Source organism: Hypanus sabinus, chromosome 26 (assembly GCF_030144855.1).
Source record: "Hypanus sabinus isolate sHypSab1 chromosome 26, sHypSab1.hap1, whole genome shotgun sequence".
Taxonomy (NCBI): Eukaryota; Metazoa; Chordata; class Chondrichthyes; order Myliobatiformes; family Dasyatidae; genus Hypanus; species Hypanus sabinus.
The window spans coordinates 18,145,973-18,158,171 of record NC_082731.1 but is presented as its reverse complement, the minus strand read 5'-3'; the positions used below and the strand labels follow the sequence as shown (position 1 = coordinate 18,158,171).

Sequence of the window (12,199 nt, the reverse complement as noted above, 5' to 3'; positions counted from 1 at the left end):
TGTCCATGCTGTTAAGGGAGCGGGGAAGGACTGGTGGGTATGTTCCAGCTATGGTGGGCTCCGCCCGGTTGTTGGAGTAATGTCCAGCCCTAAAGGGGCGGAACGGACCTCTCAGTTGTTGGGTGAGTGGCAGTGCTTGGCTGAGGAAAAGCGACAGGAATTGGTTGAAAGTTTGAGTAGGCGGGCTGGTGGCGTTATTAGAACTGTCGGGTACAATTACCTCGAAGTGACAGCTACCAGTTCTGGGAAGGTGTGGGAAAATGCGTTTGGTTCGACTGGAAGTCAAATGCCGCAGCTGGGGGGCTTACCGTATCCATGGCAGGAGACTGGTGGAAAGTTTTTAGGGTATCCCTTTTTGCCTAGGGGGGCAGATAAATTGCTTGCAGTGCCAGGGGGATCTGTCAAGGGGATCAGCTCCTCCCTCAGTTGGTCCGAGAGGTGTCGGGAAACTTAGAGGAGGCCCAGTGGGGGAACGGCTTGGGGTCTCTGGGGGAGCACGTTCCCAGCAATGTACCAAGGAACTCCTGAAAGGAACAGACCCTATTCCTGAAGGCTTAGAGGGCCCAAGCGCACAGGTGTCATTATGGATGGATGGAAGTCAAGTTAAAGCCATCCTCGACACCGGGGTGCCAGTTAAGTTGCTGTACAGTTTGTTTTATAACCGTTACTGGAAGCATTTACCCTTGACAACATTGAGGGCACTGGAGATTTGGAGTATCCGTGCCGGTGATTATCCAGACAACAGTTGTTGGTCAGTGAAAATGGAGTTCTTAGAGGCAAATGTGGAGGTGACTGAGGTTCGTGAATCGTTAATGCTGATATGTCCAGACCCTGTTGAGACGGGAAGCGTTTCGGTTTAGGAGAGAACCTGCTGGTGTGCTTGGGGGCCTGCCTGGAGGAGGCGGGTGAGTGCTGTTTGGAGGCATTGTCGATGCACCCGGAGTTTCGAGCTGCTTGTGCAGACGTGTGTAGCAGCATTGGGCCGGTACCGAATTCAAACGAGAGGCGGTGGTGGTACAGCCTGGGGGAAGTATCTGAGGGTGAGACCCTCTTAGTGGACGCTGCGAAATACCACGAGGGAGGGGAGTTGACAGTTGAAGACACCTCGGAGAGAGAGAGGTTGCGGCGACTGGCCCCTACAGCTGTGGAGTGTGGATAATATTGCGCTGAAGAGGCGCACTGTCAGTGACCAGAATATGGCCCTGAGGGCCGGAGAGGCGATGGCCTGTCTGAGTGGTGCGATGTGGTTTAAGGTGCTGGATCTGAGGAGTGGATGTTGCCAGATCCCGATGAGTGGGGCCGACAAGTGAAGACGGCCGTTATAAGTTCCCTAGGATTCTTCCAGTCCAAAAAGATGCCACAGGGCATATCCGGAGCCCTTGCAACCTTCCCACAGGGCATTTGGAAGACCATGGGGGATGTGGAGGAGTTTGGAGTCTTGGCGCATGTGGATGACCTCCTGGTATTTGGATTTGCCTCGGGAGAATATGAAGTGAGGTTGTTGCAGCAGCGGCTGAGAACTACATAGTTAAAGTGTTTTCTGGACACTTGCCAGGGCTGGCGAAGGTCGCAGCTCGTGAGTGACTGTCTCTACGGAATCAAGTCTGAAATGAAGACGGAGAGACTGGAGGAAGTTGATCTGGAAGAAGTCATGAGGAAGAAAAAGCTGGAGAGAAGTGCAGTGAATACTGAACTGGAGGCTGACCAATCTTTAACTGCTGCTTTTCAGGTCGGGGTGGAAGAAGCTGTTGGAGTAACTGCGTCCCAGACTGAGATGGCCCGGACGCGTGAGTCGAAACTGCTGAGCCTGTGGCAAGAGTTGCAGGGGCCAGAGAAGAAGCTGATATCTCGATTGCAGGAGGCTGAAGAGACTGCAGGAGCAGTGCAGGACACGTGTTTCCGTTTGGAGAAGATCAGACAGCAATTAACGATCGCAGAAATGAGGAAGAATACGGATTCGAAGGATGATGTGTTGGATGTGTGGTACATGCTGTCTTTTGCTGACTTTCCCTTGATTGAGGAAGAGACTTTTGGCCCTTCTCTCACTGAGTCAGGTGTAGTGGGGAGGGTTAGCTGTGTGCAGTGGGGGGCATGAGTGAGAGGTTGAGAGAGGAGTTGGTAGCGGGCCCGAGGTATCCCCAGTTGTGTCCGAGCCTGAAGAGTTTAGGTGAGGGGGTACGAAGGTCTCAGAGGGTTAGGAAACTCCCAGAGAAGTTGGCCTATGTAGCGCCTGAGGAACAGGGAGTGAGGTTTACTGTTTGGGAAGCAACGTCAATGTTTGTGCCTAGGTTAGGGTTTGTGTTGGCAGGAAGAGTGGGTGAGTTATTTAATAGTCATAAGGACATGACTTTTATTTGCTGGGGGGAGAGTGTAAAGGGGGGTTTCTTTTTTTTCTTTGTTACTGCGTATGTTAATCAAAATGGCTTCTTTGTTTTGTTAAAAGTAGGAATGCCTCTTTGTTGCGAGAGAGTGCTGGAAGCTTGTTTGGGTTCAAATTTACTGTTAACGAGAATTGTATTCCTTTGTAAACCAATTGGGATCAATGTTGTTCTTTCTTCTGAGTCTGTAAGCTATTGTCGGCGGGCTTTTGTGGAGTCGTCGCGAGGGGGTGAGAGAGAGGACGCGATGCTGTTAACTGGGTGAGGAGCGGACCCCAAGCGGGAGTCCGAGGCCAGGAGGTACCCCGAGGAGAGGAGACGAAGATAGATGTGCTTGGTTGACCACTTCGGGTGGTCCTGAGCTGCGAGTCGAGGAGGTCTGAGGGGATCGAATGGTGGCCAGAAGACTTCAGTAATTGAGCTCCAATGGTTGTGTATGAAGTGGTTTGGACTTTGATAAGTTTGGCGCCTTTTCTTTATTTTCTTTTCCTTTATATATACTGTATGGTTATTAATCAGTTATAGCAATCTTTATAAATTGTAACCATTTAATAGCAAACGGTGTCCTGTTTGTTCTTTGGCGAGGCGGGGACATTACACAGCATCCACACCAGCTGATTACCCAGTTTGGAGGGGCCGAAGGCTGCTCCCCCTAGACGAGAATGAGCTGAGCGAGCCCCAGGCAACCCAGGGGTTTACACCACTCATCGGGAAGGCTTCAGGAGTAAACCCCAAAGGAAAAATCCGGAGCTGGGGTCCCTAAGGCAGTCCTACGTTGAGTTCAATGCTGACTGGCAACTCCTGCGATGCTGCTAGTGCCAAACTGTATCGGTCTCTGCCGTTCCTTTGGGGTCATCAGCTGCGTGGAGAGGGGGAGCCCGCTGTGTGGAGAGGGGGAGCCCGCTGTGTGGAGAGGGGGAGCCCGTTGTGTGGAGAGGAGGAGCCTGCTGTGTGGAGAGAGGGAGCCCGCTGTGTGGAGAGGGGGAGCCCGTTGTGTGGAGAGGGGGAGCCCGCTGTGTGGAGAGGGGGGGCCCGTTGCGTGGAGAGGGGGAGCCCGCTGGTGGAGAGGGGGAGCCCGCTGTGTGGGGGGGGGGCCCGCTGTGTGGGGGGGGGGAGCCCGCTGTGTGGAGAGGGGGAGCCCGCTGTGTGGAGAGGGGGAGCCCGTTGTGTGGAGAGGGGGGGGCCCGTTGCGTGGAGAGGGGGATCCCGTTGCGTGGAGAGGGGGGGCCCACTGTGTGGAGAGGGGGGGCCCGCTGTGTGTGGGGGGGGCCCGCTGTGTGGGGGGGGGCCCGCTGTGTGGAGAGAGGGGAGCCTGCTGTGTGGAGAGGGGGGGCCCGTTGTGTGGAGAGGGGGGGCCCGCTGTGTGGAGAGGGGGGGCCCGCTGTGTGGAGAGAGGGGAGCCCGCTGTGTGGAGAGGGGGGGCCCGTTGTGTGGAGAGGGGGGGCCCGCTGTGTAGAGAGGGGGGGGCCGCTGTGTGGGGGGGGGCCCGCTGTGTGGAGAGAGGGGAGCCTGCTGTGTGGAGAGGGAGGGCCCGTTGTGTGGAGAGGGGGAGCCCGCTGTGTGGAGAGGGGGAGCCCGCTGTGTGGAGAGGGGGAGCCCGCTGTGTGGAGAGGGGGAGCCCGCTGTGTGGAGGGGGGGAGCCCGCTGTGTGGAGGGGGGGAGCCCGCTGTGTGGAGGGGGGGAGCCCGCTGTGTGGAGGGGGGGAGCCCGCTGTGTGGAGAGGGGGAGCCCGCTGTGTGGAGAGGGGGAGCCCGCTGTGTGGAGAGGGGGGGCTTGCTGTGTGGAGAGGGGGGGCCCGCTGTGTGGAGAGGGGGGGCCCGTTGTGTGGAGAGGGGGGGCTTGCTGTGTGGAGAGGGGGGGCCCGCTGTGTGGAGAGGGGGGGCCCGCTGTGTGGGGGGGGGGAGCCCGCTGTGTGGGGAGGGGGGGCTTGCTGTGTGGAGAGGGGGGGCCCGCTGCGTGGAGAGGGGGAGCCTGCTGCACGGGAACAGCTTGCTATCGATTCCGTGCTACCCTGGCTTGCGTAGACAACAGTATCTATGGTTGACAACAGTATCTATGGTTGACCCCAATCAACAGAGCCATCACAAAGGACCATATGACAAGGGAGCAGAATGAGGCCGTTCAGCCACACCAGTCTGTTCAGCCCTTCAATCATGGCTGGTTCATTATCCCTCCCAACCCCACTCTCCTGTCTTCTCCCTGTCACTTTCAACAGCCTAATCAAGAACTTATCAACCTCTGCTTTAAATGTACTCAATGACTTGGTCTCCACAGCCAAATTGCATCCTCTAGGCTAAAGAAATTCCTCCCCTTTTCTGTCCCAAAGGAATGCCCTTGTATTTTAAGTCTGTGCCCTCTTGTCCTAGACTCTCCCACTATGGGAAACATCTTTTCCAAGTCCACTTTATCCATGCCTTTCAATATTCAATAGGTTTCAATGAGATTCCCCCCTCATTCTTCTAAACTGCAGCAAGTACAGGCCCAGAGCCATCAAACACTCCTCATATGTTAACCTCTTCATTCCCAGGATCATTCTCCTGAACCTCCTCTGGGCCATCTCCAATGCCAGAACATCTTTTCTTAGATAAGGGGCCCAATACTGCTCTCAATACTCAAAATATGTTCTGACCAATGGCTTATAAATTTTCAGCATTACACCCTTGCTTTTATATTCTAGTCCTCTTAAAGAGGAGGCTAACATTGCATTTGCCTTCCTCACCACCGACTCAACCTGCACAAGTTTATCTGCATTACGACTCCCAAGTCCCTTTGCACCTCAGATTTCTGAATTTGGAGAATACTCTGTGCCTTTATTTCTTCTCACAAGGTGAATGACCACACACCTCCCTACACTGCATTCCATCTGCCACTTCTTTACCCATTCTCTTAAGGCAGGCTCACTTGCCTATCGTTCCCTGTCTTCTGCCTCCCTCCCTTTTTAAAGAGTGACTTTTGCAACTGTCCAGTCCTCTGGAAATAAAATCTAGTGATCCTTGAAAGATCAGTTCTAACGTCTCCACAATCTCTTCAGCCACCTCTTTCAAATTCAACCTCAAGCTCATTGTCACTCAACCATATCTATAGACAAGGGGTGATTGATAAGTTTGTGGCCTAGGGTAGAAGGAGTAGGAGCATACAGATCGTGGACATCCAGAAAGTGTCCACAGCAGGGGTGATAAGTTCGTGGCCTAAGGTAGGAGAAGAGATATTAACTTCAAACTTTCTGCATCATCACTCAAAGAGGTGACCTGCATGTGCATTATAACGAGAGCTGTGTAACTCATCTCCTTCTAACCTAGGCCACAAACTTATCAATCACCCATCTGTGGACACTCCCTGGAGGTCCAAGATCCGTTTGCTCCACGACCGCTGGACTAAGTGTTTAAACGTAGGAGGGACAATGTTGAAAAATAAATGTGCGAGGTTTTCTAAAATAGTCTCCTTCTGCCTTAGGCCACAAACTTATCAATCACCCCTCGTAAACCGCCGAACGCAACAAAATTCCACGGACCAAGTGCACAACACCATATGTATAAATCAAACACAACACTGCCACAAATAATAAGGTGCACTTGCGTCACAAGTTAAAAAGTAAACAGTACAACTCCACTGGCACTTCTTACGTAGGGAGTTCAGTCTCCCAGCCTGGGGGAGGAAGCTGTTTCTCATTCTAAGCCCTTGCCCTAATGTTACGGTGCCCCCTGTCTGATGGTAGAACCCTGGGGTGCAGTCTGCAGTCCGTCTGGTCTGCGAGACTTGTCTACCATTAGGCCTTTCAGCTTCCCAAGCACCTTCCCCTAAATTATAGCAACTACACTCACTTCTGCCGCCAGCACTCTTGAATTTCTGGCACAGGCTAGTACAGCACAAGAACAGGACCTTCAACTCGCAATGTGTTGAAATAATTAAATTGGTAATTAAAGGGTTAACTAGGCCCTTCTGCCCAATGTTCCTAACCTTCTATTCCGTCTAAGAACCTCGTATCGTATCTGCCTCCACCACCATTCGGGGCTCACTCCGCTTGCCCCGCCCATCTCTTTAGAATAATCCCCCTCTCACTTCAAATGTACGCCCTCATATATTAGACATTTCGGCCCAGGGGGAGGGGTGTGGAAAGATACCAACTCTCTACTCTACCTCCACCTCTAATAATTGTATAAATTTCTATCAGGTTTCCTCTCAGCCTCTGACGTTCCAGGGAAAACAAGCCAAGTTTGTCCAACCTCTCCTTATAGGCCGTACCCTGGTGATTGGCTGCCGTACCCTCTCCACACCCTTCCCATGAAGGAACGACCAGACCCGCACTCAATCCTCTAGTTGCGGCAGGACAGTCTGAAGCCAGAGGGCACAGACTGAGGGCGAGAGAGGACCCGAGGGGCAAGCTTCTCCCCAACAGTGGGTATGTGGAACGAGCTGCAGGAGGTCAACAGCAACACCACTCCCTCCCTCACACAGAGTGGGTGGGGGCACTGAAGTCAACTACAACCTCACCCCATTCTGTAAACAGAGATCTGCCTACACGTGCTCGAGCACAGTGTGTACGTTGGCACGGTGCACGCCTGTGGCCATAAATGGAAATCTGACTTCACGAGCTCGTGCAGTGTGTACGTTGGCACGGTGCACGCCTGTGGTCATAAATGGAAATCTGACTTCACGAGCTCGTGCAGTGTGTACGTTGGCATGGTGCACGCCTGTGGCCACCGGCATTGTCAATGCTCTCCGAGGATGGCAGAACACAGCTGCCACCCACAGGCCATGTGTGCCTGAGCGCACCAGTGATATGGGACTGTGAGACAGAGTACGGCCACAGCAGGGGACGCGCGGGTTACCTGCTCTGCCCGTCCTGGCTTGGCTCCCCGAGGGTCTTGAGAATGGCCGAACACAGCTCCTGAGCCACGGCCGGCAGCCTCCGCCCCAGGACACGGGCCGCCACCTGTAAAACCGCACTGGCCGTGGGGTTGGTCAGGAACTCTGTGGAGAGACGAGGAGGGTGAGAGGGGCAACCTCCGCAGATCATCCCTCCCTCGCCGGCCCCCTCGAACCTCACAGCGGCGAGGGACCTCACCTGTCATGTTGTCTGCCAGCAGCTGGGCATAGTCACGTAGCTCGTCCAGGAACCCTTCCGGGACACTGAACTCCTTCACCTGTCCGGCACGGAGGTCCAGGCCTCTGTCGAGGTCAAAGCCTGTCAGAGAGGGACAAAGCAGGTCACCGGCCGGAGGAGTGCATGAATGGACGGATGGCGGGTGCGGGAGGAGGAGGGAGGACTGGACTAGAAAATTACCAGAGATCAGGCGATTTTATACCAAGAAAAATACGCCATCAGGAATGAGTGAAACACTGGATTTAATCCGGGGTTTCCAACAGTTTATATAAAGAAGAACAAATGACTGGGAGTGAGCTACAGATTAGAATGAAATCCTGAGGTCCGGGGTGTCCATTTGGAATACTAGTTTCCCAGAAACCAGGTTACAGGTTGGGATCCAATCCTGAGGCTTGGGATGGGGAGTGTCCATTTGGAATACAGGTGTTCCCCCCTTTACAAAGGTTTCCTATGAAACCTTTCTTAAGCCAAAATGGCGTAAAACAAAGAACCATTATAACCATCGTAGACATGGGAAAAAATTTTCGTAAAAGCGAAAATCCTCTCTGTAATGTGAAATCGGGTTACCAACGTAGGTCTTTTGTAAAAGTGAAGTGGCGTAAAGCAAACATTTGTAAAGTGGGGTGCACCTGTATTGGATTCCCAGAAGTGAGTTACAGAGTAGAATCTAATTCAAGGTTTCAGGAGGTTTACATATAGGATAAGCGACTCTCAGGAGTGAGTGAAATCCAATCCACAGGTTCAGAGTTCAAAGAACGTTCACTAACAAAGTACGTATACATTATACAGCCTGACATTCACCTCCTCACAGACAGCCACAAAACAAGAAATCTGAAAGAAGCCATAAACTAAAAACCCCGACAGATACCCAAGGGGGAGTGGGAGGGGGAGAACAAACTGCAAACAATAAACGTAAATGACATTCAGAGTGAAAGTGAAGCCTGGAGCAGGCACTCAGCCTCGGACTCTGATCGGAGTAAACCCAGCAGAGCAGCAGGCAGAACCAGTCCTGACACACGGCCGTTCCAATCCATCCGGCCCAGCGTCTATACGTCGGTCATTCCTCGCCCCAGGACCTGGGCCGCGTAGCATTGATACACTCTGAGCCTGGACACCGCCGCCCCGAATCCAAACTTCCCAAATCCGCCCTGTACCCGAACTTTCCAAATCCGCCCTACACTCGGGGTGACCAAACCTCACTCTGGATTTCCTCTGTCTCATACACGCCTCAGCCCTCCCACTCCACCTCACACCCATGCACCTCAACCTTCGACTCAGCCTCATCATGCCTCGCATGCCTCATCATCGTTCACTGTGACAGTTTACCACAATGGTTTTTTTTTAAAACAGAAAAAGCCTTATAAATATTTCTTGCTTTAGGAACCACCAATAAGTTGTCAGCTGAAATGTTTGGAATGAGATCCCCAATTCTGAGTTACAGGCTGAAACCTAGTCCAAGGGCTAAGAGTTTTTACATCTAGAATAACAAATCCCTGTGAGTGAGTATCCAAACTACAGTCTCAGGGATTGATAACTGAAATGCAATATCCTTGGGAGTGGGTTACAGGTTGGACTGTACTCCAGGGAGGTTGTGATGTGGAGAATATTTGCGTGGTTGACCCACCGGATGGTGCGGAAGCACGACACTCACCCTTGGGTGTGTCCCTGTGGGTGCTCCTCCGCAGCTTGCTGGCACAGGGCACCACTCCCCCCAGCACCTGCAGGAGATCCCGCACGAAGAGATTGCCCTGCGCATCCCTCACGTACTTCAGGAGGTCGCTGCGCACACAGCTGCTCAGCTGCCGGACCTGCCCCTCCAGGGTTCTGCCCTCGCCCCCTTCTTCCTGCTCGTCCTCTGCGTCCTCCTCCTCCTCCTCGCCCTGCTCCTGCAGGTTGCTGGCGAGCTGGGTCACCTGCAGGAGGGCCGCCTGCATCACGCGAGCCCCGCACCGGTGGCTGGCCACGAGCCACAGGTGAGGCTGGAGGGCGGCGAGAAAGCGGCGCAGGGCAGGAACGTCACACTGGTCCACCAGCCGCACCAGGAAGATGCTGCCGTCGGGGTTGGTGCAGACCCGCACCTCCCTGCCCTTGATCTCCGTCAGCACGTTGGAGAGGAACAGCCCTGGCCGGGGAGAGAGGAGGAAGAGGGTGGTTAGCAAGTCCAAATGCACGGTTCAACCACCCATTCCCTCCTCTCCCCTCCCCAGCCCACCGCTCACTCCCTCCTCCCATTCCTCTCACTACCTGCCTTCAATCCCTCTCTCGCATCACACTATTCCCTCCCACTGCCCCCCCCCCCAGGTGACACTGACGCCAACTCCTCACTCTTTTCCTCCTTGTCTGGGAAGCCATTCATCAGCGTTGGCATCAGCTGCTGGCAGTAGACAAGGACGCCGCGGACTGAGTGGTGAGGAGAATCGTTTTCCTCCGCCGCGCTGCCCCGCTCCCCGATCGGCCCGCTGCCAGAAATTGGCCCACTCCCACGTCGGTTCCTCTGCTGTCTCTGTCGGGTGCGGCGGTCATATTGGTAAGGGCGGCGGCGATGCTTCGCCCCTGCAGCGGCCATCTTGTTAAGGGCAGCGGCGATGCGTTCCTCCCTGCTGCGGCCATCTCGGTAAGAGGAGACAGGGAGCGCGTGCGCCATGGCTGACCAGCGTCCGTCTTGGGAAGGTAAGACCGGCGTGGACAAAGTGGGAAGTGTCCATCTTGGGAAGCCAGCTCCTGTTTGGATGGAGAAGACACCATCTTGGTAAACGATTTTTGGGACTGATAGGATTTTTAAAGGGCTTTGCCTGTCCCTCCCCTCCCTCCAGCTCCCCGTCCCCTCCCCTTTCTGCCCATCCATCCCCTCGCCCCCTCCTCCAGCTCCCTGTCCCTCCCCTTCCTCCCCCAGCTCACTGTGCCTCCCCTCCCTCCCTCCTCCAGCTCCCTGTGCCCCTCCCTCCTCCAGCTCCCTGTCCCTCCCCTCCCTCCCCCAGCTCACTGTGCCTCCCCTCCCTCCCTCCCTCCTCCAGCTCCCCGTCCCTCCCCACTACCCTCCCCCTTCCCTGCACTCACTCCTCTTCCTTCAGTCCCCCTCCTTTCCCAACCTACTCCAGTTCACTTTCTTCCACCAGGTCGTCAGACTGCTTAATTCACGCTAGCACGGCTGTATTTCTATGTTATATTGACTATTCTGTTGGGCATCATATTCAACGTAAATTATTATAAATGCACCTTGCACATTTGAAGAGATGCAAGGTAAAGATTTTACTCTTCATGTATATGAAGGATGTAAATAATGAAGTCAATTCAATTCCCCCTCACACTCCTCCTCCGACCCTTTCCACACCCTCCACATTCCTCCTCGTTACTCCTCTTCTTTCCTTTTCTCCACCCTCAACTACAACTCTTCACTCATCTATCTCTCCCGAATGATTGCCTAATCGCTTTGCCTCTCCTCCCCTTGCAATACCCCCCGTCCACTCTCCCTCAACTCTCCTTCCCTCACTCCCCTATTACCGTCCCTTCAACTGCCCCTTCTCTTAATCGCTACACCTCACTCCCTCATCCTTTCCCTTAATCCCTACCCCCTTACTCCCCATCCCTTCTCCCCTCCCCCATTACCCCGTCGCGCTCCCTTCTCCCCTCACTCGCTCCCTCTCCCCGCCTCCTCCCCTCACTCCCATTTTCCCTCCCCTCTCCCGCGGGGGCAGGGAGGCCGGCTCCTCCTCACCCTTCTCCTCCTTGTCCGGGAAGCCGTACATCACCCGGGGCATCAGCTGCCGACCGTAGCTGAAGTTGTCGCGGTCCGAGCGGCCGGAAGCCGCGCTCCGCTCCGCCATGTTGCTCCGCTGCTGTCTCCACGCGCCGGAAGCAGTCATTCATCGACCCGGTTCCTCCTTTGCCACGGCGTCCATCTTGGTAAGTGTGGCTGCAATTCGTCCCCGCCAAGGCGGCCATCTTGGGAAGGGGATACAAGAAGCGCATGCGCCTTATCCGACTACCGTCCATCTTATTCAATGTTATTGAATAACATGTAAACGGCCATCTTACTAAGGTATTGGTTGGGTGGTTAGGAAAGCGACCATCTTGGTAAAGGATACTGGGATTGGGTTCGGTTTAAAGGACTTTGCACATAACAATAACTCCACCATACAGTGGACTACTAATGCAGCGTGGACAACACTGTGCAGCCAAACTAGTGGGAATGGGAGGAAAAAGAGCTTTGGAGTGCATTGGTTGGCTGTAGTTAACTTGAAACTAATCAATAAGCTCCAAGACCTTCGTCTCAGTGTCTCCTTGTGCAGTTGGATCCTGGATTTCCTCACGTGTAGACACCAGTCAGTTTGGATTAGCAACAATATCTCCTCCAAAATCCCCATCAGCACAAGTACACCACGAGGCCGTGGTTGGGCCCCTGCTCTACTTGCTTGACACTTCTGACTGCGTGTCCAAGCACAGTTCCAGTGCCATATTCAAACTGGCTGATGACACCACTGTCAAAGATGGCAGGAAATCAGCATTTAGGAGGGAGATTGAAAATACAGCATAACAACTACCTCTCACTCGATGTCAGCAAGACCAAGGAGCTGATTATTGACATGAGGAGATGGAAACCAGAGGTCCATGAGCCAGTCCTCATCGGAGGATCAGAGGCAGAGGGGATCAGCAACTTTAAATTCCTCAGTGTTATTACTTCGGAGGACCTGTCCTGGGCCCAGTACAAGTGGAATTA

At 54.0% G+C, this 12,199-nt stretch overlaps 1 protein-coding gene across 1 annotated transcript in view; it reads right to left on the bottom strand.

Annotated features, from left to right (window-relative positions):
• The window catches only part of LOC132381854 (nucleolar protein 9), a 43,413-nt gene extending 32,060 nt beyond the window's left edge, over positions 1–11,353 (bottom strand). Inside the window, exons 1-5 of the mRNA XM_059951494.1 lie at positions 11,198–11,353; positions 9,808–10,203; positions 9,134–9,604; positions 7,444–7,563; positions 7,208–7,349 (exon numbers count right to left, since the gene is read on the bottom strand). Of these exons, the coding sequence (XP_059807477.1) occupies positions 7,208–7,349; positions 7,444–7,563; positions 9,134–9,604; positions 9,808–10,203; positions 11,198–11,345 (1,277 nt within the window). The 5' untranslated portion in view covers positions 11,346–11,353. The remainder of the gene's footprint in view (positions 1–7,207; positions 7,350–7,443; positions 7,564–9,133; positions 9,605–9,807; positions 10,204–11,197) is intronic.
• Between the last annotated feature and the right edge of the window lie 846 nt (positions 11,354–12,199).